At 53.1% G+C, this 27,790-nt stretch overlaps 9 protein-coding genes across 9 annotated transcripts; 4 read left to right on the forward strand and 5 right to left on the reverse strand.

The window, feature by feature from the left end:
• Positions 1-720: 720 nt before the first annotated feature.
• Positions 721-2,214, reverse strand: AYL99_08882 (2-methylcitrate dehydratase; the record flags this gene model as incomplete). Its single annotated transcript, XM_018840390.1, has 1 exon — positions 721-2,214. The coding sequence occupies one exon, from the start codon at positions 2,212-2,214 to the stop codon at positions 721-723; it is 1,494 nt and encodes a 497-aa protein (XP_018690137.1).
• Positions 2,215-3,100: 886 nt separating this feature from the next.
• Positions 3,101-5,980, forward strand: AYL99_08883 (hypothetical protein; the record flags this gene model as incomplete). Its single annotated transcript, XM_018840391.1, has 1 exon — positions 3,101-5,980. The coding sequence occupies one exon, from the start codon at positions 3,101-3,103 to the stop codon at positions 5,978-5,980; it is 2,880 nt and encodes a 959-aa protein (XP_018690138.1).
• Positions 5,981-6,753: 773 nt separating this feature from the next.
• AYL99_08884 (hypothetical protein) lies at positions 6,754-9,619 on the forward strand (the record flags this gene model as incomplete). Its single annotated transcript, XM_018840392.1, has 9 exons — positions 6,754-6,841; positions 7,284-7,457; positions 7,637-7,689; positions 7,748-8,113; positions 8,173-8,242; positions 8,338-8,632; positions 8,686-8,737; positions 8,808-9,211; positions 9,271-9,619. The coding sequence occupies 9 exons, from the start codon at positions 6,754-6,756 to the stop codon at positions 9,617-9,619; spliced, it is 1,851 nt and encodes a 616-aa protein (XP_018690139.1).
• Positions 9,620-10,143: 524 nt separating this feature from the next.
• AYL99_08885 (hypothetical protein) lies at positions 10,144-11,594 on the forward strand (the record flags this gene model as incomplete). Its single annotated transcript, XM_018840393.1, has 2 exons — positions 10,144-10,226; positions 10,295-11,594. 2 exons carry the CDS (start codon positions 10,144-10,146, stop codon positions 11,592-11,594), a joined length of 1,383 nt encoding a protein of 460 aa, XP_018690140.1.
• A 915-nt stretch (positions 11,595-12,509) lies between these two features.
• Positions 12,510-13,329, reverse strand: AYL99_08886 (nascent polypeptide-associated complex subunit beta; the record flags this gene model as incomplete). Its single annotated transcript, XM_018840394.1, has 3 exons — positions 12,510-12,769; positions 12,933-13,097; positions 13,284-13,329. 3 exons carry the CDS (start codon positions 13,327-13,329, stop codon positions 12,510-12,512), a joined length of 471 nt encoding a protein of 156 aa, XP_018690141.1.
• A 1,270-nt stretch (positions 13,330-14,599) lies between these two features.
• Positions 14,600-15,678, forward strand: AYL99_08887 (hypothetical protein; the record flags this gene model as incomplete). Its single annotated transcript, XM_018840395.1, has 6 exons — positions 14,600-14,682; positions 14,748-14,759; positions 14,824-14,914; positions 14,981-15,016; positions 15,133-15,524; positions 15,591-15,678. 6 exons carry the CDS (start codon positions 14,600-14,602, stop codon positions 15,676-15,678), a joined length of 702 nt encoding a protein of 233 aa, XP_018690142.1.
• A 265-nt stretch (positions 15,679-15,943) lies between these two features.
• On the reverse strand, positions 15,944-16,437 carry AYL99_08888 (hypothetical protein; the record flags this gene model as incomplete). Its single annotated transcript, XM_018840396.1, has 2 exons — positions 15,944-16,054; positions 16,117-16,437. The coding sequence occupies 2 exons, from the start codon at positions 16,435-16,437 to the stop codon at positions 15,944-15,946; spliced, it is 432 nt and encodes a 143-aa protein (XP_018690143.1).
• A 3,522-nt stretch (positions 16,438-19,959) lies between these two features.
• On the reverse strand, positions 19,960-23,992 carry AYL99_08889 (hypothetical protein; the record flags this gene model as incomplete). Its single annotated transcript, XM_018840397.1, has 3 exons — positions 19,960-19,964; positions 21,296-23,698; positions 23,806-23,992. 3 exons carry the CDS (start codon positions 23,990-23,992, stop codon positions 19,960-19,962), a joined length of 2,595 nt encoding a protein of 864 aa, XP_018690144.1.
• A 2,246-nt stretch (positions 23,993-26,238) lies between these two features.
• AYL99_08890 (hypothetical protein) lies at positions 26,239-27,312 on the reverse strand (the record flags this gene model as incomplete). Its single annotated transcript, XM_018840398.1, has 1 exon — positions 26,239-27,312. One exon carries the CDS (start codon positions 27,310-27,312, stop codon positions 26,239-26,241), a length of 1,074 nt encoding a protein of 357 aa, XP_018690145.1.
• Between the last annotated feature and the right edge of the window lie 478 nt (positions 27,313-27,790).

The raw sequence follows: 27,790 nt of genomic DNA on the forward strand, positions 1-27,790 counted from the left end.
GTCATGCAATTGATACCATCCACCGAGCCCTAAACCAAGTGATCAGTTGGCAGTGAGGACAACAGCAGGATCAGTTGAGCAGCGCAGGCAAACAAGACCGCTCTGCGACGTGCTTCGGATATTACAAGGGATATATTCAAGACGGATTTGGAGGGATCAACAAGGGCGGCTTGTTTCGATGGGCAACAACCCGTGCTGCAGTCACGTGCATTGATCTTAGTCCGCTCCCAACACGCCGCTTTAAGCCAACTGTGCACACCTGTGCTGCGGTGCAAAGCGATATCGATATTGGGATCTGTGTTATAGTGTGTTAGTGAGAACCCAGAGTGCTCAACTCGACGGAGTTAAACCATGCTTCTTTACAAACTGGTATCGAGTATCTTTTTGGTTGGTGGAAGGAAGAGACAAGAGCGGCGGTAAGATTATAGAACGCTAGACGGTGTATACAACATGCTTTTTGCATTACGAAGTCCTAAAATCGTGGGCAACGACTGACAATGGAGGGTACGATCGACGGAGCCTCCAAGCGCCAATGACTGGACCATCACGCCGCTGTCTGACTCTCTCAGGGAGCTTCTGTTTCAACATTGGATATATTGGATCCCCCCACCAACCTCGGCGATCCAAAAAGTAACAGATTGATGAACAGCAAATCTCCAAGACAAGACATTCACTCCTTTTGGTAATGTGCACATTCTCCTTGCAAGGCGAGCCGGCAATCTACCACTCCATCTTCTCCTTGACATATAGATCCACATATTTGTCAACCTCCATCGAATCCAGCTTCGAGGCATCAGTGCCCAGCTCCATGAGCTCCTTGATCTTGGCCTCTGGGAAGTGGTGGCTCAAATGTCTCTTGTACTTGGCCAAAATCTCGGGTTTGGCCTCATCTCTTCGCAAACGGTGACCAAGTGGAGCCTCCACCACAACTTCATCAAGCACAGTGCCGTCATTCAACGTGACGGTCAGAGCATTGGAAATCGTTCTCAATGCAGGGTCGTGGTAATCCTTGGTAAACTGAGGATCCTCAACACACTTGATCCTCTTCCGAAGGTCCTCCACGAGAGGAGAAGTGGCGGCCTCGCTGCCATCGACGTAGTCGGTAGCTTCCAAGCGGTTGAAGCACAGCATAGTGGCAACCATATATTGAACGCAATGGTCTCGATCGGCAAAGTTGTCCATAGGCTTGAATTGCTTGTCGATGATACGGATGCAAGCTTCGTGGGTTCGGTTGGTGATTTCTTTGATATCCTTCGCCGACTTGCCCATATCGGCAAGGATCTTGTAGATCTTTTGTGCAGCTTCAACAGCAGTCTGCGAGTGGAACTCGGCCGGGTACGACACCTTGAACAAAACGTTCTCCATGACATAGGAGCCATAGGGACGCTGGAACTCAAATTTCTTGCCCTTGAAGAGAACATCATAGAAACCCCAGACTGGAGCTGACAGCACCGTAGGGACACCGGCTTGGCCCTGCAGGACCTTGAATGCGAGGTTCACAGCTCTCTGGCAGGCATCTCCAGCAGCCCACGACTTGCGGGACATGGTGTTGGGTGAGTGTCGGTAGGTTCGTAAACTCTGCCCATCGACAAATGCCTGAGAGACGACAGCAGCAGTCTGAGCCTCGTCGAGACCCAGCATTTTGCTCACCACAGCAGCCGACGCCACCTTCACGAGAACGACATGGTCCAAGCCGACTCGGTTGAAGGAGTTCTCCAGAGCCAGACAACCTTGGATCTCATGGGCTTTGATCATGCCTTCCAAAACATCTTTGACGGTGGGAATCTTGCCATTGCCAACCTTACCACCAGCTCTGTTTGTGCGGGCCATCCAGTCAGCGACCGCAAGAATAGCACCAAGATTGTCCGAAGGATGACCCCATTCGGCAGCCAGCCAGCAGTCATTATAATCCAGCCACCTGATCATAGCACCGATGTTGAAAGCACCGTTCACTGGGTCCAACTCATAAGGTGTTCCCGGAACCCGAGTTCCATGAGGAATGCTGGATCCCGGGACAACAGGGCCTAGGATAGCGGTGCACTGAGGAAAGCGCAGGGCCTCCAGACCACATCCGATCGTATCGAGGAGGATATAACGAGAAGTATCGAGGGCAAGTTCCGAGTCAATCTTGTAGTTGTGGACGTAGGAGGCGATATCGGTGATTTCAGGATCGTAGGCCTGAGGAGAGGCTTTGGAGGGCTGCGAGGAGGCCATCTTCGCAGAAGTCGAGAAAGAGGAGGTCAGAGCAGGCGTGGGAAGAGGGACTCTCAAGCTGGGCGCTGAGCGGATTGCCGAGGAGGGTGCCTGTGCTCGAACAGCCAAAGCACCAGCAGCCAACCTTCGCACTGGAGCTCTTTTGAACGCAGAGGACACCAGCATGGCTCGGTAAAGGGCAAGAAGGGAGGGTCAGGTCAGTGCTGATCAATTCTTGAAGTCGGTTGGAAGGGGCTCAGTGCGACAGCAGTCGACCAAGTGGAGGTAGGACCGTGTTGTAAAAGTCGGTGATGAGGTGGACGGGCCAGCGAACAACTCAATGCTCGACACAGGCAGTGACAGCGACAGGCTTCTGTATTCCCCAAGCCACAACAGGGGTTGTTCTGGTCAGGCTGTGGTCGAGTTGCTCACCGACTGTGGTGTGAGAGCCAAAGAAAGTGAAGAGAGTGGAAAGCAAGGCAGGGACAATTGAGGGGGAGCAGTGGGAATAAAATAAAGTCAGAGATCGAGCACTTCGACTTTTTCTTAGACTTCTGCAACGTCCTTCGCTCACTAGCACAGCAGCTATCTACTCGGTCATCTACTTTACATCATCCGCTCCTCTCTCTCCGTTTCGTCCAGGCTGTTATTGACCTATAGAGCCCGCCACTCCCAGCATCGCTTCTTGTGCCGCGCCCCCGATTGAGCTCCGACTGCCTCGGCCATTGCCGGCCCATCGCAAGTGGTTCCCTATCACAGTCTGCCTATGGTACGAGTACAGGCCGCCCCGCTTGGCTGCCCCTGATTCTTGCTAGCTGTGAGTTCCGACTCTATCCAGTCCATGATTGATTGGCCCGTCGTCAGCCTTTCTGATGCTTGCCACAGTCTGAAGAGAACAATACGAAAGATGGCCCATAGACAAGCCCGTTATCAGCCTCTTGAAAGTGCCCCGGAAGTAGAACTGGACGGAGGCTACCTGTCCGACGATGATCCTAAGGCTTCCCAGACCTTCACCCTCCGCCCCGGTCCACCAGCAAGCGACGCCGCTTCGTCTAGCGAGGTCGCTTTGCTTGGCTCCTCCGCCGCTGGCACGTCCCCCAGACGACGAAAATATTCCGATCCCGTGGCCAGCCGCTTCTGCGTCGGCCCCAAACTCACCAAGCAATACATCGCTTTCTCCGTCCTCATCTTAGCAGTCGTTGTCTCGGTCATTGGCGGCGGTGGCCACTGGTTCTATACTAAGGGTCAGATCAATGGGCAGTCTCCGCCATGGTACCCGACACCGCCAGGCGGGACACTGCCAGCATGGCAAATCAGCTACGACAAGGCTCGGAAGTTGGTTGAGCGCATGAGTCTCGTGGAAAAGGTCAACATCACCACGGGCACAGGATGGGCAATGGGACTTTGTGTGGGTAATACTGCTCCTGCACTGAGTGCTGGGTTTCCTGGCCTGTGTCTCCAGGATGGACCTCTGGGGATACGATTTGCAGATCATGCTACTTCCTTCCCTGCTGGTATCACGGTGGGTGCCACCTGGAACCGTGATCTGATGCGTCGCCGTGGCGCCGCTCATGCCCATCAGGCCAGGCTCAAGGGCGTCAACGTTATTCTCGGGCCGGCAATGGGACCATTGGGTCGGAACCCAGCCGGTGGCAGAACGTGGGAAGGGTTTGGGAGCGATCCAGTCCTGCAAGGCGTTGCTGCATACGAGACCATTCAAGGCATCCAGTCACAAGGGGTCATGGCCACTGCAAAACACTACATTGGCAACGAGCAAGAGCATTTCCGTCGGGGTCTGGAGTGGGGTCTTCCAGAGGCTCTTTCTTCCAACATCGATGATCGCACTTTGCACGAAGTCTATGCCTGGCCATTTTCCGAGAGTGTAAGAGCTGGCGTGGCCAGCATCATGTGTTCTTACCAGATGGTCAACAATTCCTATGCTTGTGCGAACAGCAAATTGATGAATGGGCTCTTAAAGGATGAACTCGGTTTCCAAGGCTTTGTCCAGTCAGACTGGTTGGCCCAACGCAGCGGGGTCGCTAGTGCTCTTGCGGGCCTCGACATGTCCATGCCCGGTGACGGGCTGTATTGGCAGGATGGAAGATCACTCTTTGGTGAGCAGCTGACCATCGCAGTGCTCAATGGCTCTCTTCCCATGACTAGGCTCAACGATATGGTCACACGGATCGTTGCTGCGTGGTATCAGCTTGGGCAAGAGTCCTGGACCTCTGAAGGACCCAATTTTTCCTCCTGGACGTACGACGAGTACGGCTATCCACATGCTGGGAGCAGTAGTAAACAAGAAAAGGTCCTCGTCAACAAGTATGTCGAGACAGAGAGTGACGAAAGTCGACAATTAGCTCGAGAAGTTGCAAGTGAGGGCACCATCTTGCTGAAGAACGAAGATTCAATCTTGCCGTTGAGTCCTACTCTTTCCGAGTTGGGAGCTGGTAGCCTCAAGCGAGTCGCCATTATTGGGGAGGATGCCGGCCCTGGAAAAGGACCGAACTACTGCGAAGATCGAGCTTGCAATCAAGGTACTCTGGCTGTGGGTTGGGGCTCAGGTGCGACCGATTTTACCTACCTTGTGGACCCGCTCACGGCGCTGAACTCGAGCTTCGACCTGTCCACGGTGGAAATAACCAGCTCCCTTGGCAATAAGGTGTCTTCCAGCCTGAGGAGGGCGCTCAAGGAGCAAGACTTATGTCTGGTCTTTGGTAACGCAGACGCGGGCGAAGGCCATCGCATCTGGCATAGTCAACGTGCGGACAGAAATGACCTGGAGATCCAGAAGGGCGCAGGCCAGTTGATCCGCACAGTGGCCGATGAATGTGGTGGTCCTGTCGTGGTGATCATCCACTCTGTTGGTCCTGTCACCCTCGAGAACTTTGCCGATATGCAATCCGTCAAGGCCATTGTCTTTGCGAACCTGCCCGGTCAGGAAAGCGGAAACGCCCTTGCAGACGTCCTGTTCGGACGGACCGATGCCTCCGGACGGCTTCCATATACGGTCGGTAAGTCCCTTGTGGACTATGGTCCAGGTGCTCCAGTGCTTTATTATCCGAATGCCATCATCCCACAGGTGGATTTCAAAGAAGGCCTGTTCATCGATTATCGACATTTTGACAAGGCAGGCATTGAGCCCCGTTATCCTTTCGGTCATGGATTGTCCTTCACCACCTTCGAGTTTTCTGACCTGGTGGTTACAAGTCTGAAACCGAAATCGGCCCTCCCTTCTCCGAGGCCTGCAACGCTGACCCCCCCAAATTTTGACGACACCATCCCTCCTGTTGAGAGTGCGCTCATCCCAAGTACATTCTCAAAGATTCGAAAGTTCGTTTATCCGTACATATCTGGAGCAGACCAAATCAAGAAAGGCAAGTATCCGTATCCTGATGGGTATGACATCGTTCAGGAACCCAGTGCAGCCGGAGGCGGTGAAGGTGGCAATCCTGCTTTGTTTGAAGAATATGTGACCGTTCAAGTGCGTGTCACGAATACAGGAAGTCGCAAAGGAAAGTCGGTGGTACAACTGTATGTGTCATTCCCTGCCGCGATCAAGGAACAATCCACGAATGAGATCATCGAAACACCAGTGAGGATGTTGCGGAACTTCACAAAGATCGAGCTTGAGGCAGGAGCAGACCAAGTCGTCAATCTCAGTCTGACACGAAAGGACTTGAGCTACTGGTCCGTGGTCCAACAGAACTGGGTGATGCCCGACGGCCCGTTCACCCTGGATGTGGGTCGCAGTTCGAGAGATCTGCCTCTGCAGGGAACATATTGATCGCCCAAAGCACACGCATTTCGAGTCAGCTATTGCGGAGTCAGTTTGGAGCAGTCGATAACGTGAGGAGCAAGCCAATACACACGCCATCTGGTCTCCTGGACCCCGGGGAGCAAAAGCAATCTTGGGGCTAGATCATCTGATATATCGAGTCGACAGTGTCAACGCGACAGGCCACTACTCCCACTATTCTGTTTCAACCTCGGATCAAATGGTGCTTCCCTGTTCGCCACATTTTCGACCGAGGACTCTATCACATCCCTGTCCCCGCATTCCCCCACATGGAGTTCACGAACCAGAGCCTCGACTCCAGGCTAAGGGCTCCAGTTGCCCTGCCAGAGGTTCGTAGAGAACTCACTGAGGCGACCTGAATCCTCATTCGGTATTGGTGATTGGTTCACCAGGATGCTTTGAACGACCCGGATCCGGTCTTCTGGACATTGCAATGCATCTCCGCTAAGTCCAGGACCCGCAGTCCGATGGTATAAAAGGGATGCGGGCGGAAGGTAATTTGAAGCATCTTTTACATAGACTGTGGCAGAATTCATACCCCTCGCTACCCTTCCATCCTCGAGGGCTGTGATTGTTTGGACTATACGTTGCCATCTCGTCATTTCGTGTGAGAAGTCGTCTTGAGAGAGCATCTGCTCGACCTCTTCGCTGGACCCAAGTGATTCATTTTTAACACAGACGCTAGTCTAATACCCGCCTTCTCCTTCACCCTCTGGTTCTCTTCGTTGTTTGTTGACCGAACCCGTGAGTCTGTTGTCGAAATGGCTCCCGATATCAACTCGATGGCCCAATGGACCACTGAAGGTTATGCCAATAACGGTGTACCTCGACAGGAATATGAAATTCCCGGTAAGTCCATCTTTCTCGTTTCCGCTGGTTTGCCCACGCGTTGTTCGAGTTGGCGCAAATTTGGAGCTGGGAAACTGTCCTCCTTAGTTCAACAAGCCATCAGAGAACATGTCTCCCAGGCCAACAGCCCCCTACGAATAAGGTCTTCATGTTTGCACGAATTGGAACACCTTGTTGGATCGAGCAACTCCATCTCAACTTGTCCCAGTGGCCTTGGAATGCAGCCTGCCAGGAGCCTTCTATTTACTCGCTTGGCTTGGAGGGCCTTTCACCGAGTCGCCAGAACCACTAGAGCATACCATCGGCTCACGATTCCCTTCTGCATTGCTGATACCTTCGCCCCGAGAATTGCGATTCTTGCGATAATCTCCCATGGCCTTCTGTCGTCCCGTCACGTGTGCTTCGCGATCTAGAGAGCTGCTTGCTGATAAAGATGCCACAGATATCGTGCTGCATGGCCCCTACACCAGGAAGATCCGTGTCTTGTCTATCGGTGCCGGAGTGACGGGAATTATGAATGCCTATCATATCCAAAAGTTTCTACAGAACGTGGAACATGTGATCTACGAGAAGAACCCTGATATCGGAGGCACTTGGCTAGAAAACAGATATCCAGGTATGTTTATTGGATTCTGTTATTTGATCGCGTCTCTCCTTCGTCACGGTGCTTCTGCTAGATGGAGTGGATGTATTTCGAACGGATTTCGTCCCTCGAAATACACTCATGCTTCGAAGCCTGAGACTATGATTGCCAAGCCGTGTTCTTTGTTTCATTTACTGATCGAGCCATAACAGGTTGCGCATGTGATATTCCGAGTCATGCATATACCTACCCTTTTGCTCTTAACGTGAGTTATGTATCTCTCTCAACGCCGTTTGAGCTGAGTCTCACCTTGAAATTCACAGCCCGACTGGCCTCGTTTCTTCTCTTACTCGCCTGATATCTGGAAATATCTCGACAAGGTTTGCGAAACTTGGGGCCTCAGAAAATACATGACTTTCAACACCGAAGTGGTTGGCTGCTACTGGCAGCAAGAGACGGGCGAATGGCTCGTCAAACTCAAGGAGACGAAACCCGATGGAAGCACACGCCTTTTCGAAGACCGGTGCCACATGCTCCTTCATGGGACTGGTATCCTGAATAACTTCAAGTGGCCCAACATCGAAGGGATGGAGAAGTTTAAGGGGAAGATTATGCATACCGCTCGGTGGCCCAAGGATTATCAGGCCGAGCAATGGAAGAAGGATCGTGTCGCTGTTATCGGCTCTGGCGTAAGATTCCACCATTTCTTTCTTGCTGGGAACGTATCTGACCTCTGGCATGCAAACAGGCCTCCAGTATTCAGACGGTACCAACCATGCAGCCACACGTCAAACATCTTGATGTGTTCGTCCGGACGGGTATGTTTTCCAGCAGTCTTACATTGAATGCGCCCCTCCCCACCTGGATGACTTCATGGTCGCGTGAAGGTGAATGTCTAATTTCTTGTGCTTAGGTGTCTGGTTCGTGCAAATTGCCAACAACTTCGGTGCGAACCATGAGTATACGGATGAGCAGAAACAAGAGTTCCGCGATCCATACAAAATCACCGAGCATGCCAAATCCATCGAGGACCAGGTCAATGGACTCTGGGGTTCCTTCTACAAGAACTCGAAAGCTCAGGCGGAGGGACAGGCTGCTTTGAAGGCCCGTATGGCTGAAATGATAAAGGATGAGAGACTTCTCAAGGGCTTTACTCCGACTTTTGGCATTGGTTGTCGCAGGATTACCCCCGGCGATCCATACATGGAGTGCGTTTGAACATTACCCGTGTGAACTCTCCCCCGCCTGACAATCTCTACAGAGCCATTCAGAAGCCCAATGTCGACGTACACTTCACCCCTGTCGAAAAGATTGTAAGTTATGCTTTGGGCTTCGATCCTCCAATCCTTTTCAGCAGAGCTGTCAGACGCTAACAATTGACAGGACGAAACAGGAGTTATTGGTGGCGATGGCATCCACCGTGAAGTCGATACAATCGTTTGTGCCACTGGATTTGATGTATCATACCGTCCTCGCTTCCCCATCGTCGGCCAGAACGGAGTCGACCTAGCCGACAAATGGAAGGTCTGCCCTGAGGGCTACCTTGGGCTCGCGATCCCCGAATTTCCCAACTTTTTGACATTTATCGGGCCCAACTGGCCTGTGGAGAACGGCAGCGTTATGGGCCCGCTGATGTACGTCTCGTATTATGCTCTGCAGATGATCAAAAAGCTCCAGTCCGAGTACATTTGCAGCATCTCGCCGAAGCAAGATGTCACGGATGCGTTCAACGAGCATTGCCAGGAATGGGTCAGGCATACCGTTTGGGTTGAAGAGTGTCGATCATGGTTAGTAGTCACCTTCGTTACTCTTTCGTAAATTCGGATCTTGACTGACTTCTTACCAGGTACAAGAACAACGAGACAGGTCGTGTGAACGCCGTATGGCCCGGCTCCTCGTTGCATTACATCGAAGCTATCAAGACACCTCGCTACGAGGACTTCGAAATTGAGTACCTCGGACCTGCCAAGAAGAACATGTGGGCATTCTTGGGCATGGGTACTGTTCAGGCCTTGGTCAACAAAGAGGATGTATCACCCTACTTGAATCCCGAGGCCATTGATCCGGACTGGATGAAGGCTGTCGGCATAGATGCGAGCAAGTTGCACGAGACCAAGATGAAGGATCTGCAAGCCAAGCATGAGGAGCAAAAGGAGAAGAGTAAAGAGAACGTGCAGAAGGTGGTTGTCTCCTGAGGGAAATCGACGAGGACCGTTGTGGGGGCTCCTGAGTCCTCCCCAGATCAGGGGCCAGGCAAGCCTTATCACGTGAGCAAAGAACCTAGCGGACACCAGTGGCCCTAGAGTTGCCCAGATATCGTGTGTAACCGGAGAGAGCATCCTAGGACGACGATAAATTTTGCATTGTCGCCTTACTAAGTCAATTAATTTATGGTGTCTATCCTCAAAGATTGTGTAGGGTGTGGAAGTTGGGTGTTCACTTCTTAGCTGGGACGTCACGTGCCAGGGCGTTGCATCCTTGTAGATTCTGCGGAGACGAAAGGCATCAAGCGTAAACAATTAATTATTCACCCTCGTCCCCCCATGCGCGCGGGCTTCGGCTGTCACCAGTTTTATTGTCTACATACTTGAGGACAGGCTCTACTGCGCTCCATTTGCGTCACACTTAGCTTCGCACCTCTTTTCGGCGTGCCACGTCCTGAGCCACTCAGCCGCGCTCTTCTTCCACGGCATCCAACTTCTGGGAAGTGCCCGAACCGATGGAGATTCATTCCGTGTTGCCCGAAGAGCGAGCGCGAGATCCAAAAGGCGAGACACTTCCCTGGGGCTATCGCTACGCAGAGTGAGTACTCAGTGCCTCCGGAAGGGCCCCCCAGCCAAAGAATATTACTCTGACTCGTCTCCGAACAGCTCGGCGAGAAATGCCAGGCAACTACCAGAAGAGAGCGGACCTTTTGGTCGCAATCGCAGTATAAGATCTACCGCGTCACGAACGCCGCGTGCAAGAACAGGCACTACACCCGTTCGGCAAAAGGAGAACACCGCGGTCGCCGAGTTTGGCAGGTTGTTTGCGAAAGAACAGGCGAAAGAGGAAGAGAGGAAGACCACGTTACCATCTCCTCCGACGGCGTCAGGCGAAGCGCCTGCAACGGAACGACCTATTCAACCCGAAGCCGTGCCGACCGAATGTGTACTCTACGGCTACGCAGGCAAACAATCGGAATGGAAAGTTTTGTCGAAGTTCGAAAAGATTGTCTCACCCGGCATCATTTGCGAAGACTACCCGCGAGAAGATCCCAATCTCTACCTCTCCTCGAACTCACCGTTTGGTCTCTCGCGAGGCTCTGTGGTGGTCCATCAGAATCTGAGCCGGGAAGCGATCAAGAAGAGTCGGATATACTGTGGTGGCAACCACTGGATCAAGGTCACATTCGACTCCTACCAGGCTGCCGAGAGAGCATGCTTTTACAGTCCCCTCGACATTGATGGCTATATGGTCCATTGCGAGATGTGGCACGGGAAAGGCCCTGCAGCAGATGTTCCCTTAACTCGAGGTCCCTCTTCAGATGGATCAGACCTTCTCCAGCCAATTGCCCCGCGACAGTCTGACGACGGTCGGAAAGCACGGACCTTGAGCTCGTCACAATCTTCCCGTATGCTGTCAGGCAAACAGTCAGCCATTGCAGGCTTCGAGCGGGCACTGCAGACCCTACCCCGATCCCATACAATGCCCGACATGCAGTATGGCCAGCCTCTCAACCATGAAGACGAGCAATTCTCTATCGATTCCGCAACGGCCTCATCGGCAACCGCCACCGCCACCGACCTAATTCCTCTTCAGCCGTTGTCGTCCACTGGTCTACGTTCACGCTCCGTCCCTCAGCTGCCTGGTGAAACTACTCAGCACCCCCCGGACTCGGAATACATGACGCACATTAAGAATGTGAAGAAAGTAGTCCTCCGTCCGATATCAGAAGCTCTGCCCCCACAACCGACTTTCGCGGAGAGAGTTCTTAGGAGTATCCCTATCGTGTCGTACTTCATGGGGAGCACGAAGCAAGGAGTTGCGGGAAGACGTGATGTTATTGGGGAGGGACCACTGCTCAAGGACGACGGAACCTGGGACCCAGCTAACGGCTGGTACTGGAGCTTCTGGCACGGCGTGGACAGGTGGCTGGGGACGGACTTTTGTGGTTTGAAGGATGATTGAGGACAATCCATCATTCAATGTACACCTGATAAAATCACTTTCAATGCAGACACGACTTCGGCGCACGACGTCGACACATTTAATAGATCTATCTCCGTCGGGCTTCCTGGCGACACACGCTGGCTTTCGCGTCCCGATAAGCAGATGCAACAACACATGCATTACTCAAAAACAGAACCAACACGGAGGCTGGGAATTCCCGCAGAGACAGCCGGGGCACAGGACGCGGCACGACGGTGAGGGAGGGGCGAGGGGAGGTTTCTTAACGCGTCCCTGGGCGAGCAACAAACAAACAAACGTGTACAAAAACCCATCGAGAAGATTGGAGAAGAAGAAAAGAAAAAAGCGAACAAAAAGGAGGGGGGGCGTGCGTGCGTATGTGTGCCCAATGAATGAACGGGTCTCTGGGGATCAGTTGGGCTCTTTTCTTGTTCTGGCACCATTTTCACCCTGGATCTGGATCGGTTTTCTTTGAAATCCCCGAATTCGCAGTCCGTTAGCGAGGAGTAGTGGTAGTGGGAGTGGCAGTAGTAGCGATTGTGTTCCCACCATTCAAATTATCCCTCCTCCCAAGGTTCTTTTTTTTTGGCAGACCGAGTGGCGGTAGCGAAAGGATTGAGTGAGAAGGAACAGGAGAGAGGGAGGTTGAAATGAGTCAAGTCGCCCTTTTTTTTCATACACATTCGCGCCCAGGAAATGGACCATTCCCTTTTTTTCCCACCTTCGCCGTTATGGAAAGGGGGAGGCGGAACGAACGATGCGGAATGACTCTTTCTTTTTGGCTTGTTCCCTGGGGCTTTCCCTTGATTCTTTTGGCCGCCTTTTACACCATTGGGGGGAATATCACACCTCTCCCGCTCCCGCTCTCACAGCTGACCTAGGGGAATAGATATTCGGGGATTTCTGTGACGACTTCTACTCGACTTTGCCCTCAAAGTTCTCCCCCTCAACCAGATCCGGGATCTCGTCGTCGTCGTCGTCCTCGCCTTCTTTCTTGCCTTCGCCCTTTTCGCCCTCTTTCTTCTGTAGACTCTGGTACGACTCGGCCAGGCGACGTAAGGAGGCGAGGCTGTCGGGGCCGAGCTGGTTCAGGATGCCCGGTACGAGTTCTGTAAGTTCCTTGTCTTCACCGTTCCCATAAATGGCGAATGTGTTGGAGGGGACCGACGCGTGGACTGTGGTGCCAAAAAGGGAGATAATATGTTAGCGTACGGTTCACACTTGAATACCAAAAGGCTTCAATGCACCCTTCTCGCCCTCCTCTTGCTTTTCTCGTATCTTTCATGCTTTCATGTCCCGTTCGCACAGTGTAACGGTTCTTAGGTTGAAGAGACGTACCCTTGGGTGCGGCGAAATGTATCACATTGCCGTCTTCTTTGAACATGTTGACCTCCTCGATCGCCTGGATGGGCTGCACATTCATCTTTTTAAGCGTCGTCTGGAGTTTCTTGTCGTCGGTCCCGGAACTCTTGTGAACCTTCTTTGTTTTGCGGCGCGGGGTACCTTTGCCTCTGCATCAAGAGAGAAGGATGTCAGATGAGCAGGATTCGGTGTCGTCTTGGAACTTTGGTCGTAGAGACCAACAGGAAACGTGAGCAGGGAAATAAAGATACATACCCTGCGTTATTTGTTAGCCGGGTATACGCAGACGGTAGTTTTTGTGTCGTGGATATTGAGCGGGAAACATACCAATTCGCACCTGCGCCTGCATGCGCTTGAGCTTTTCTTGATCCATCGTGGGGAGTGGGTGGCTGTATGTGGCGGAGCTTTACGCAGCTCAGGTTGGTGACGGGCGAGAAAACCACAAGCACGCACACAAATTCAATTACCCCGGCCGAAAAGATCGGTTTCGCCGAGCCTTGGAGATGCAAGAATCGATCAAGCAACAGAGACGTCGACAAGACCGACAGGAAAAAAGGAGACAAGAGGCTCAGGAAATCTCAAGAACAGGCTCGGATTTCCGTCCTAGCTGTACAAGGATAAAAATGGGAGATAGAGCAGTGACCTGAAGCTTTCGTCTTGCGGGATGATGTGAAGGAGGTTCAAACTTCTGGGGTTTGTGCCCTTTATGACAGTCTTGGCGGGTTTGCTGCCTTTTTATGGACCTCCGGGCCAGCTTGTGCGGAGGATCACGTGTGGCCACAAGGACGTGAAGTCTTACGATTAGGACCGGGTAGAACATGCATAGGATTGTTCAAGGAGGGCGGTGGGCATAGACGGTCCATCCTACCCCATCTGAAGCCATGTATCTTCTTGTGTCCTGGGTCTGACTGGCACAAGCAGAAAGAGCTGCATAGCCTGATGAACCAAAGAAGCACCCACCAGGAGCAGCACAATCCGAGTTGAAATCCCTCTCTATCACGTTTCCTGCTCCTACTTATTATGTTTCCCTTTTCCATCTCCGTCGTTGTGACATCCCCAACAAAACCTCTCGTCATCTCCATCCTCCCTTTATAGGGTGAGAGGGAGACTGTCCTTGTGCTGAGACTGTGCTCCTCGCCGAAGCTCAACTCCTGTCAGTCGGTGGCGATTTTTGCGTTGAGCAGACATAATAGGAGTTAGAGGATGGCAGAGGGCTCGCCAAACGACCGAATGTCGTTTTTGTTTGACCAATCTCCAGTAGGATGCCTCGAGCTCCTCAATCGGTTTCCAGCTCCGCCAAAACCCTTACCTTGACAAACAGTGTAAGAGGTACATCGTTTTATGGTGACATCAGTTCCGGTATCGTCCTTTGTGACGCTTTAGCCCCAGACTGGGGGAGCATTATCAAAGCATATGGCATGGCACAGAGGTGTGAAACCAACGAAATCCAGCATCGGCCACTTATTGAGCGCCATCCGGAACAACCTCGGCTGCGGACGGATTTCCCTATACCTCGCGCCCACCATTGCATTGGAGTTGTCTCATGTCTTTGTTTGCTGCTGAACATCCACCCTCCCTGTACTTCCCTTCTGTCTCTTTTCTTCGCCCATTCTAGGCACGATAGTGACCTCACTTGCGCAGAGATGGCGGGGAAACAAGCGTTGATCGTACCTGCGCTGAAGAAACATTCGGCCACGGTGATAATGGCACACGGACTAGGGGACAGGTTAGTATTCAGCATTGATGTGGCCATGATATTCTTGGGTTCTGGCTGATTCTGAAGAAATACAGTGGTGCAGGATGGTGAGTCTATCGCGGGGCCGGAGAACAGTGGCCTTGTGGTGATCAGAGTACTCACTGCAGCCAGGGTATCGCTGGCAGAAACCTGGCGACGGCGGGGAAAGTTTGAGGACGTCAAGTTCATCTTCCCCAACGCGCCCAATATTCCCATCACAGTGGTACGCAACGGAAGGCCGGCCCTGGAGCAATCGGTGCGGGATATATGTAGCTGACTACGAGCACAGAACTTCGGCATGCGCATGCCCGGATGGTATGATATCGTAAGGCGCCGCGACGATGTTGGATATCCCTTGCCCCTCTTCGACCCTCCTGCTTTGAACCCAGATGCCTCTAGGCGATGGAAAAGCTAATGGCTGATATATTGTGCGCGACATAGACCAATTTCTCCGACCTCAAGCAAGACTTCGACGAACCAGGCATCCTGCGCTCCCGTGCAACCTTCAACAAACTCATCACGGACGAGATCGACGCCGGCCTCCCCTCCAACCGCATAATCCTAGGTGGCTTCTCCCAGGGTGGCGCGATGTCTCTATTCACAGGCGTGACGACACCGCACAAGCTCGGCGGGGTCTTTGGGTTGAGCTGCTACTTGGTGCTTGGAGACAAGATCAAGGACTTTGCAAAAGAGGCGAACGGCGCGAACATAGACACCCCTTTCTTCATGGGCCATGGCGACGCAGATGAAGTTGTCAAGCATCAGTGGGGAGCACAGTCGGCCGAGTTTCTAAGGAAAGAGTTGGGCCACAAGGTCGACTTCAAGACGTATCCGTAAGTACTCCCGGGGCATCCCGTCGACACTCTGGAGGGGAAAGCACTGGGCTGACGATGGCGCAGGGGTCTCCCTCATTCTGCAGACATGAAAGAAATCGACGACTTGGAGGAGTTCATCAAGCAGTGTTTACCGCCCAGCGAGACCCTGTGACTAGATGATGTTGTGACTGCCAGTCGAGAAGCTCACCACTGGTTACATATTGGCTTCTCCGCCTCGCTGGTATTATTGGCGTGCATTCTGTTCTCAAGGTCACGGAGTTGGCGTAAAAGCCAACGAACAAAAAGAGCATAGATGAACTGGACTTTTGACAGCAGAATTCGTCTGCAAAGACATGCCTCAATCATGAATATTATCTGGATTCCAACAATTCCCCGGTCGAACTTGCTTTTTATTTTGGCTATGGTCTTGGTTTCGTTTATGCAGCACCCTCCTTGCGCTGACCAGTGTAGAAGGCCAAACCATAGGTATTGGTCTTGAAGGTGATGACACTGCCCTTGGGGAAGTAGAAAACGTCGCCGGCAACCGCCTAAAACCAACGTCAGTCGTGCCTCGCGCGGGTCTCACAACTATCGAATGGAAGAAGCTCACATGAACGGATTGGCCTGTCTCGTCAGTGATGTCAAATTCGCCCTCCAAAATAATCTTCATCTCGTGGTAGGTGTAGGTGTAAACGAGGGGAGTGCCCTTCTCAAGTCTGTAGATGCCACAGCTGATGGGCTTCTCCGGGTCGTTGGATTCACTGCTGGCGACATCGCCGAGGAAGGCATTCTCATTGGCGATCAAGGGGGGCTTGAACTCGGACTGGACTTTGGAAAAGTGCTTGAAAGCTGGAGTGGAACCCATCTTTTCAGGTGCTGCCGGTTTCGAGGTTTTGAATTTGGAGGTGAGTTTGCTGAACGAGACGCCCATTGTTAGACTTCTCAGGACTCTTGAAAACCAGCAAGATCGCGTGGGCGATGGGCGAGTGTAATGCTTTCTGCCCCTGCCTGAGTGATTTTCAGACTCACCTTTATTGGCAACCTGAAAGTCCTTGCGAGCGGTCGCGCGAAACAGTTGCGATAAGGTATGGGGAGGTGATTGCACGAGAACCAGGGAAATGCAAACGAGTTTGGGGAAAGAAGTTGAAGAAGCTGCAGGTTGGAAGAGAGTAATGCAGGAACCAGGATGCAGAGCTCTATAAGATATACCTCTTCAGACCTCCCACTACCCACTACCCACTACTTGACTTGTACGTCTGACTAGGCCGAGCGTTGCCCCGGTCATGGGCCAGGCATTACTACCGTGCAAACAACGCGGTTGCGGCAATAATCTGGTGGCCATAAACCCGCGTCAGCGTGTGAATCTCGGTGATAGGCGTCAGACACCACGAAACAGTGACCAGTCATGGAGTGCCAATAGAATAGAAAGACTGGAAAGATAGAGGAGAGGGGGAAGAAAATGCCTGAGATGGTTAAAGCGAGTTGGAGATGGTTAGAGTCAATGGGAAGCTGACCACGAGCGGCCAGAGATAAGGATGTCAGTGCGGAGTTATGATCCTGGGCATGTTTATGCCGTTTGCACCAAAAGCGGCCATCTTCGTCCTCATAGGGCTCATCGGGACCCTGCCGAGCATTTGATGGTACAATCTTGCAATATAGGATACTATGACACGTACTTTTACTCGGTACATCATGCTCTTGCATTAGGTAAAAACAAAACAATGTATTCAGGATATGGCATACCCTTGAGACCAAACGAGCAAACTTGCTCAAAACCTTTAGATCACGTGATACCTTGGCAGATTTGCGTTCTTTCTCAGCTTCAAATATTGCTATCCTCGCTTGAGCCTCATTGGCGCTTACCTTGCTTCAGCTCAAGATGCTCCCTTCATCTATTCCCAGATGAGGCACCAGGTCATCTGCCTTACTGCCAACATGGCAAGAAGCCAAGGTGTGAGCAGCAACCCCCTTCGCTCACCGGCGCTCTGTTCCATCTGCCTACCTAAGCCAGACACACCATACTCTCATTTGTCCTCCGAGCCCGATCCTGTGGTTGGTGGATTCAGCCTTGTCTGCTGGATCTTACGCGAAGCTCAATCTAGCAATCATTTCCCTCTCCTCCACTCGAACCCAAACCCCACTCTTCTCATACGAGTACCTCAAGCTCTTACGCCTTGCCTCTTTCAGGCATGGATTTTCGGCTCCCAAAAGATCAATACTGGAGAGATTTCTGAAAATTTCAAAAGCTGCTCTTAGGGACCTGGGGGGCGGTTGACAGGCCTGATGAAGACCGGTCAACTCCATCGCAGCTGCGTGCAACGAATGTCCCTGATTGACACCAAAAAGAACCTAAAAGCCAGTAGTGGACTTCCGTCTAAAGCTCTCTTTAGACCAACGTCACTCAAGATCTTTCATGGTGACGGGTATATCCACCGTTACGCAGGAGTCTAGCACACTCTAGTATGCGCAAGCTTACATCTGCTGATGGACAGATTGGTTTTGGCTTTTCTCTAATGTCCTGCTCATCGGGGGAAAGCTGGGAGGGACAAAGCTGCATTTAAATGCAAAGAGATCCCTCCGCTGCCATGGAACATGGGAAGAAGGGGGACTCCACAATCTGCAACTCGGATCCAGCATTTCTACATTCTGCAAAACTTGCACGGCTGGGCCTCCGACATCAACCAACCATTCTCCACACGCACAATGCAGCCCATTGGCATTCTGCGGCGGAAGACATCCCCTCAGACCTGTCGAGGTTGAGTCCAGCGGATCCGTATGGTCAATCCACGGACTTTTCTCTGGCACGCAATCTGTGCGGGCCGGATCAACTCACAAACGGTGAGCTCTCTCGTTCAGTATGCCGACGAATCATGTTGTGTGTTCTTTTCCCCATCTGTTTCCATCATCTCGCATATGGCTGAGCCCTGGAGATCAACGCCTCTCATGCCTCATGCGGCGCCGCCTAAGCAAAAGGCACAACAGCGTGGGCACTACGGTCGCATGATGCCATTGTGCGTTCGCACCTCTTTGTGCGAGCTCGTGGCCCTTGGTCCTGCTGAACGAGGAATGGCCGTTCTACTCGGGTCCTAGATGGGCTACTGTCACCAGTTTGATTGTTCCACCCTCGGGGCTCCCCGTCCTCTCTCATGCCACCAATGCCCCCCACCGAATACATATAACTTTTTTTGCTACACCGGCTTAAACAGAAAAGTTGTCGCAAATGAAGACCGGAATCTTCTGGTCTGGATCTCTTCTTCTCGTTGTTTTACCCTTTCGAATGAAATTCCCGGATTCCAATTAGTTTACGATGCCAGGATCCGAGAATTGCATTCTGACATCTTCTTTCACGCCTCACTAGACTCGACTCACTGTTTTCTCCTCTGTTTGATACTTTGACTCGTATCGAGCGACGGCATTTCAGGACGATTACAGCCCTGGGTCGCAACGCCCTCTCACCACTTCACAACCCCCAAGTGATGAGCAACCAGAGCAACTTCAACATATTCGGCTAAGGGAAGGCTACAAAGCAAAGACAAGACGAGCAAGCCTTTTTTGCCCTGTCCCCCACCACCTTAGGGTCTTCTATACCCGACCTCCGCTCGTCCATTATTTTCGCCAACCCTCGCTCTCCATAGGCATAAAATCCCTATTTCGATTACTCTATAATTATCCATATTTTTATATGGCCTATGCTATCCCATTCGCCATTCAGTCTCCTCGGAACAGACAAAACCTCTGACTTCCAGGCAGGAAGTCCGGCCAAGCCTGGGAAGGAGAGAATTTAAGAAGTGTCGGTGGACCAGGGACAGGCGCGAGAAACTTGGAGAGACAGCAGAAGAGGCCAGAGCGGGCCACCAAAAGAAAGGCGACTTTTCTTACCCGCGTGCGCCTCCTGGTTTTTTAACCTGCTCTCCTCGACCGAGCGCCCCTCTCCCCGAATCGGACTTAAAAGGTCATAATAACCAACGCGCGAAACATATTTCTTCACAGAACGCCGCCAAATCCAAACTCTAGCGTCCTTTGGCTTGTACTGCTCCGTCCCCCTCCCAGTCCTTGTAAACCAGGCGGAAGAAAGGAAGAACACAGGGAAGACAGCGACGCAGCTTGTTGCTCAATCAATCATCAATCAAATACGGCTTTCAAACTCCCCCTCATCAGCCAGTGGTGACGACATTTCTTTTTTGGCACCAGACGCCAAGAACAGCGAGCTCGCGAATTGAAGCGAGAGAAAAGAAGAATAAGAGGAAAACAACGACGACGACGACGAAGGATTGGAACATCAGAAGCGTCTTTTGTTATGCGTTGAAGCACACCCTTCTGAAACATCTTACGGCCCTCTTCACGTGCAAGCGAGCGTGAACGACCGCACCCACGCAAAACAAGCAGACAACAGGGGACAGACACATGGAAGCTACAAGTCGCGGGAACATGACAGCCATCATACGTCTGCAGATTACTCTCCTTGTACGCTGTTAGCGAGACCCAGGGCGCTATCTTTCGCGAGTGTCTATCTCGGGTATCTTTTGGGTGGCTAAATCAGCCACCACAGTGAAGCACGACAAATAGATACTCCAGATGACGGTCCTGGTGGTCGGTTACTTTCCCAGCCTCATATCCTTCACTATAACCACGTCCCCTGGTCATCAGCCTTCAGCAACGGCTTCACATACTACGATCGCCACCCACGTCGTTAGAATTGCACAAAGAGCACACAACAGCTCTCTGCAATACATAGTCCGATCCACCTTCACCTAAAATTCAACTCCGATCTCCGAAAACACCTTGCTCGTAGAACAATATCCAATTCCACAACTGAAGTCCAGGCGAGGCTGGAACTTCGACCCTGAACACCAAATACCGATCCGCATTAACCCCATCTCAACCACAAGCGCTCGTTCCTCATAACCATAGAGCGTCAAAAAGTCATCACAAGCGTGCCACCCACCAAGTGACCCAAGCAAAACCCCCTTGGCTCAATCCAGATATTTTCGCCAACAGGATTTTGTAAGTCAGCCACAAATTCCATTAGGCAAACCCCCAAACATCCAAAATGACAACCTCAACGGCTCCCCATCCTGCGAGCAAGCGCAGTAAAAGCCAGACCATCGTTCAAGGCCCGAGTCCGCATATAACATCAGGTGCACCTCTGGAACCAATCCCCATGTCCAAATTGACACACAGTGCCGAGCTCGACGAGTATACTGCGAGCATGCGCAACTACTTGGCCAATGTTGACCATCCAGGGAACGACAGCCGCAACAGCGGGAGCGACACCGACTCCAGGCGGAGTAGCGTTCGCAGTGAGAGCGGTGACGGGAGCGAGAGAGAGAAATCTCCCGAATTCAGGTGGATGGACCTCGCCAGTGTGAGGAGGGAACATGGGGGTGTGAACCTCAGCTTTACCGGCGTTGGCAAGGGAAACGAGAATCGAATAACCAAAAGTACTGTAAAGTCCACCAGTCTCCATAATCACCAGGTCGGAAAAGACCCACGGCAACATCAGAGAGATCATCGGTCGTCAAGCCCCGGTGGCAAGGCGTTGCTCAGCAAGAGACATACGACGAAAACGGAAGCAAAATCAGCCGAGAAAAACTGAAGAGCAATATGTTAGCTGCCTGTTTGAAGCACGAAAAAAATTGGGACATTGAGCTGTGCCATGCTTTACCGCGATAGGTATCGGGTCGGGGAAAACCTCCCTAGCAATATGCAGCTCACCGAGAGGAGGGAAGAACGCAGCCAGACAGGCAAAGTGATCCCAAAGCAAAACACTTGAAGAGATTGGAACGTACCTTCCCACTGCCAGTCTGCCATAACACCCGACCAGTGCAATTGCCCTCGCACGGTATATTCGGGTTCCAGTTGGTCCGGGGACATGATGTCGCTTGTATGACGCTGAGGGAGGGAGGTTGGGGGAGGCGGCATCGTTGCTGACATAGCTAACATGCCGCTCGCGCTTCCAGCTGAGTCTAGCGTCAGGCGACGTCTGATCGGCCGACCTGTTGCATCAACTTCTTCTGGTCCGCGGCCCTGAGCTTGGTTTTGGCCATGGCTGAAAGGCCGGCTGTCTCCCAAGCCCAGAGAATCCACTGTATGGGACTTTCTCTTCAATGCCGGTGGCATATCTAGGACCGGAGGAACGAAATTACCCCCTGGCACTCCACGACTCGCATATTGCCTTAGCAGTCTGCTCGACTTTTCTTCCTCGTACGCATCCCTGCGAGCCCAGACTTCCTGGACAACATTCCAGCACGAGTTCACATTTCCAATCTTCAGACGCCTGATCATCGCTTGCCAGCGTTGCATCACCCAGGTCCTATCGTCCGGGTCGGTGACTTCGCAGCTTGCCGCAAAAAGAGGGAAGATGTGGACGATGGTTGCTCTTGACGACAGGGGCACGGACGCCAAGGTCACCAAGACTTTCTTCGCCAGGGATGCCGCTGGGTCGCTAGGAATTTCCGGCACAGCTTGGTGTAGATAGAGCAACGTAGCGTATCGGTAAGCTTCCGCCGTTTGAATTGAGTGCTGGACTTCCGAATTCGGATCTTCCGGCCGCTCGAAGATCAGAACGCTGGGCACTTGCCACTGCAGAAGGCGTTCTTTCAACTCCAATGCGGTGGAGACGATCGTCAGAGAATTTGACTCGGTCTTGCGCACCCGTTGTATGAGATTGGCGACGCGACCTATCAGCGGGAACAAGGTCGTGGCACAGCCCATGAGCGGGTCGACCTCGACCTGGTCTCCAAACGGCGAGTTGACGGTTGAGAGAATATCCTCAAAATTGAGGTCGGGTGCTTCTTCCAGAGACGTCAACCGAGCTATCACATCCATGTAGACAAATGTATTGCACAGAAACTTGAGTCTGTTGGCATCTTGTGTTGTCATCTGGCCCATCTGCATGTCCCGCCGATGTCTGATTAGGGCGTTGTTGACCATGACTTTGGCGCCACGGAGATGCTGGACACCAGTGCTCACGTGGCGATCCCAGCCTTCGCTGAATGCAAGTGCCAATGAAGTCGCCAATGCCGAATCGAGTCGCATGTTCTCGATCTCGAAGGCAAGGCGTTTGATCGCTTTCGTCATGTGTTGCATCCCTGGCATGTGGAGGTTCGGAATCTCATGAGCACCGTGAAATGCGGTCATGGATGAAATAGCGTGGTACAGAGCAGGAGATTCTCGGGCCAACGGCCAGATCAATGTCCGCCACGGGTTCTCTGTCGGACCGTCCTTGACGGATAGGATGCCACAAGTTTGCTTGTCGAAACGAAGCATGAGCATCTCTGGGGAAGACGCGTCAAGAGAGGGCTGGGCGAGGATGGTCATATCGCTGGATTTGGAAGATGCCGTCGAAGTTTCGCTAGGGGTAGGAGAAGACGCACGGAAAGCTTGAAACGGTGTGTTGGAGAAGCTGGGGTCAAGCATCGATGAAGGCGTGGGAAGCTGCAAGGCGGACATCGCTGCCGATGTGGCGATGGCATCCGACCTGATAATTTCTTTGTCGAAGTCATCTTCCACAGGTATGTTGCCATCGAGGTCGCAAGCATCAGACAGTGGGTTCATTTCCGATCCCGAGGGCATGATCAGGTCCAGAAGTTGGGGGGAACCGGAGGAGAAAGACCTGGCACTATTGCTATCATTGACAGAGGAGCTTGTCGTGGTTGTGGTTAGGCTGTAAGGATCCACCGAGTCGTCAAATGTCAGGTCCGGAGACATAGCTTCCCTCTTGAAAGCAGGCATGAAGATAGAATCCGGGGTGGTGAGGTGTAGAGGCGGCGACTGTTCCTGATCAAACTCCACCTCGACGTGCTGCTCTCGGCTGGACACCAATCCCTGAGGGTGAAAGTGGCCCTCGCCCTGGTCCTGAAATGCATGAGCCGCAGTCTCGAAGGCAGAATGCAGGCCTGGGGACCATGTTTGGGGAGGTTGAGCGGCGTCCAAGCCCTCCTGTCTGGCATCCGGTCTTCCACCACCGGCGATATCAAGGGGTCTGGCGACATTCTGGGTCGGTGAGAAGGAATTGGAACGGAATGCTTTCCTCTTTGTGGCAGGTCGGGAGCCAAACGTGGTTTCCTCAAACGTCCTCCACTTGTAGTCCTTCTTGTAGCCCTCGCATACCACGCTTCTCTTCTGGCATTGGGCACAAGAGGGTTTTGTCTCGTCGCATTTTAGCCGTTTCTTCTTGCATGTCATACAACCTGTCAAGGGGGAAAAGCCAGAAGTTAGTCCATGACGTTAACCAGCTCTCCCCACACTCTGCTGGAACCACAACGCAGCGACTGATACTCCCACTGTCAGCACGTACCATTTCGACTCTTGCTTTGCTTCGGCTTCGTCACCGCCCCATCCTGAACAGATTTGTTAAGGGACTTGGGCGGAGGATTGGTCTTCTGCTTTGCGATAGCCGACTTCTTCGGTTGGACCGCGGGCGCGGGGGTGATGACAGGAGACTTTCTTAAGAAAACAGACGGAGAGGGGATCTGGACCTCCATGCGACGCAGGCAGGGACAGGCGACATCGACCCAAGCGACCTGCCTTTAACGGAAGCAGTATGTGAAAGCAAGAAAACGGGTTCTGCTTCGCGGTTTGGAGGGGTTCAGTGGGTACGGTGGTATATCGACCGACCGACGGATCGATGCTAGATCAGCAGGAGATTCGTTTTTGATCGGAACAAACTAGACAGATTAAGACAGGTTCCCGGAGGAAGGAAGAAATAAACGGGTTGTCCAGAAAGGAAGGGAAAAAAGATGAAGGAGGGGAGGAATTGAAGCTGGTGAGGGTATCGATCGGTGCGGTGCAACGGCGTCCACCAGTGTCAGTGTGCGGATTGGGGAGCGGGTCGGGATAAGAGGTCAATGATGGGCCTTCCAGGGCAAAGACATTGGAGTTGGAAAAGACCTAACGAGAGGTGGGTTTTCTGGAACATCAGAGTTCGCAGATACAGCAGGAAGGGACTGGGGGCAGAAACCAGAAATCGAAAAGGCGCAAAAAAACTGTGTGAGCGGTGATGTCCAGACTCGCCCAACGGGCTAGTTGACGAGGGCCAAGTGGACGAGTAGTAATAGTAGTAATTAGCAAGTGAGATGAGGGGAGAGACGAGGAAGAGACCCTGGTTTGACGACGATGATGATGGTGGATGATGATGATTGACTCGCTGCCAATTCCGTTATCTTGTTTATCTCTGGGGAGTCTTTACTGGGTGTGCCTAGCAGCCAGGGAAAGATACGCGAACCCCCGGACACGAGCAGCCACCACCGTCGTCTTCTTCTTCCTCTTCCTCCTCATCCCTATCTATCCTTTCCGTCAAGAACAAAACCAGCTTCACGTGAGATAAGGAATAGGGCATTGGCATTCCGTCTGCATTGCCACGGAGCATCAATCCGTACTTCCGCCGCCATGCCACAGCCCCCCCAGACAACACCCAAGAAAATGTTATATCATTCAGGGTCTCTCTTGCTCTTTTGCTGCTTGTCCCCGCCCCTCCCAGAGAGGTACAGGGGTCCGAAGCAACTCCAAGGTACCTTTTGGTGCCCTCACTAGCCTGGACTTGTGGGACAGGCGACTCACTGGGATGAGGGGCAGTTGCCAACAGGGGGCTCACTAGGCCCTTGCAAGGGCCACTAGGCGCAGGTGAAGGTCATCTCCGCCCCAGCCCTTACTTAGAGACAGTGGCGTCCCCAAACCCCGCTCGCCAACCAGCTGATGATCTTGTGGCAAGTCACTGAAACACCAAACACACTACCAACTAGTGTCTCAATATCTTCCTTCCCACCCACGATATACATAGGTAGCCAGTCCGTGGCGCGACGTGTGACCATCATCTCAATCCAGACTGCCGGAGTGTCAAGCCATCTCTCTCTCTTCCCCTTGGACGTCTCCCCAGCCTCGTGCCGCAGCTAGCCACCCATCAGCCAGGCCGCAAGGCAGGCCGGCTGCTTCACCATCCCCCGCGTGGAGGGAGCGGAACCGAATGGCCCACGATATGGCAATGCAGCAGAGAGGGCTTGGATAGCTGAAGGGTGGAGTTCTGCGTGTCCGGGGTGAGTCCAATGTCGCACAAGGGAGCGAGAGACACGGGAACCAGGAGCAAACCACGTAGTCATGGAAATTCCAAATCGTCAGGGATCGGGTTACACAGCGCTTCTTCTCTGGCCTGATGAGCGTGCAAATTTTCATCACCATGTGTCGAGGGGGAAGGGAAGAGGAGAATCCGGAAGGATGGAGGCGATGGCGAAATGAGGACGAAGAACAAGAAGAACATGAGCTTCTCGACTGTCCGTGATGTCTCCCCCTTCACCGGACGATCAAAGGACTTTTGTTCTGGGCTCGCCCGTTCAGCCGCAGATCCATGTGAAGAACCCAACCACCTCTATCGGTGGTCCACGTTCCTCAGAACAAGGCCAGCCAGCTGGAGGGCTTTTCGTGGCCTGTCACATTGGGCGCATGCACAACTAACTGCATGGTCACAATTCGTCGTGTGCTCTGGAAAGGACCGGAATGCATGCTCGGGACACGGGCATTGAAGTCTTTGCTGCTGCTCTGTACTGTTCCGAACCCGCCAAACGAGACGGAATTAGATCTTTGTGTGATGTATATTCGCCTGCTAAGAACAGAAACCATCTATACTTTGCTAAGCAAATAGGAACTCGTCCCATATATCCATGAAACGAGATCCCCTCTTGTTCGTTCGGCTGTCACCCCCTCCCTCCCTCCCTCCCTCCGTTCCCACACTATCCATCTAGTTCTTGTGCTTAAAGTTCTGGGCCAGACCCGGCCAGTGCTTCTCGAAGGCCTCGACCGTGTCCAAGACGCTCTGATCGTACGGAATGAGCCTCTTGACCCCGAGCGCGCGGTACGCCTTGGTGGACACGCTGCTCGACTCGCCCTCGACGAACCAGTAGTCCTTGGTGTAGCCTTGGCCGGGGTTGCCGACGATGATGTCGCGGTCCGGGAAGCGCTCGCGCAGCAGGTCGGCGGCGGCCTGGGGCGGCGCCTTGCCGTTGGACAGCAGGTAGCGCTCGCCGTTGCTCTGCTCCGGGTGCTCCATGGCCCAGATGTGCATGCGCGCCACGTCGCGCACGTCGACGTACCCAGCGCCGCCGATCTGCGGCGGCATCACCTGGCTGCCGCTGTAGATGTTCCAGATGGGCAGCAGCGTGGTGTTGAGCTTGTCGGGCGTCTCGGGCCACGACACCGGCGGCCCCGTCACCACGGCCGGGTTGACCGCCGCCACGGTGAAGAGGGGCTGGTTGGCCTCCACCCACTTCCACACCGCACGTTCCGCGGCTGCCTTAGACGCACCATATGCGACGGGGGCCGTGAACTCGCGCCGGGCCACGGACTCGCCCGCCTCGTTCCAGTCGGCCTCGGTGTAGGCGTGGTCGGGGGGCTGCCTCCAGCGGTCGACGATGGCGGCGATCGACGACGTGACCACGAACGCCTTCAGCTGCGGTCCAGCGGTACTCTTGGCGGACTCGAGAATCGATAGGTTGCCCCCAATGGCCGGGCCGAAGAACTCGTCCACAGTCTTCAGGGTGAAGTCGACGGGAGAGGCGGTGTGCAGGATCGCATGGACGCCCTTGACGGCTTCGTCGAAGGCACCGGGCGCCACAATATCCTTGACCTCGACATGCTCATACTGCGAATCATAGCCCTTGAAGGCGCCAGCCAGGAGATGATCCCGGGCCGACAACGACCGAGACGTGCCCCTAACTCTGTACCCCCTCTGGAGGAGCTGCAGCCCTATATGGGAGGCGATGTACCCATTGATGCCGGTGATCAGCACGACCTTGTCGGCGTTGTCGGATGGCATGGGCGAGAGAGACCTGGAACGACTTCGACTTCGACTGAGTGATCGGAGATAGATGTGACTTAGTCTTTTCGAGGTCTCCAGGTTGCGAGTTGTTGAACTGCTTTTGGGAAAGGGGGAAAGAGAGAGACAAAGGTCTTAATAGACCCGTCCCAGACCGGATGGTTGATGTTCGTGCCGGCGGAACCTGGCAATAGCTGAGGTCGGTGAGTAACCGAGTCTTTTGCTGGGAGACGGTCGTAAGGCTAGTTGTGTGAGAGTCTAAAAAAACAGAGTATCTCCTTTTCGAGAACCCTGAGTAGCCAATGAAAGATTATAGATTTGATCTCCGGGGGGGTCGGGTGTGGAGTTTAGATCGTCGTCGACACACTCTGGTAACTGGTTGGCTTGCTTTCGAACCGGGTCCTAGCTTAAGCTATGGGGACAGATAGACAGACAAGGTAGGGAGGGTACCATACGTCGGAAGTTCGCTCGTGATTTT

The sequence above is a fragment of the Fonsecaea erecta genome (assembly GCF_001651985.1).
Source record: "Fonsecaea erecta strain CBS 125763 chromosome Unknown Scaff8, whole genome shotgun sequence".
Taxonomy (NCBI): Eukaryota; Fungi; Ascomycota; class Eurotiomycetes; order Chaetothyriales; family Herpotrichiellaceae; genus Fonsecaea; species Fonsecaea erecta.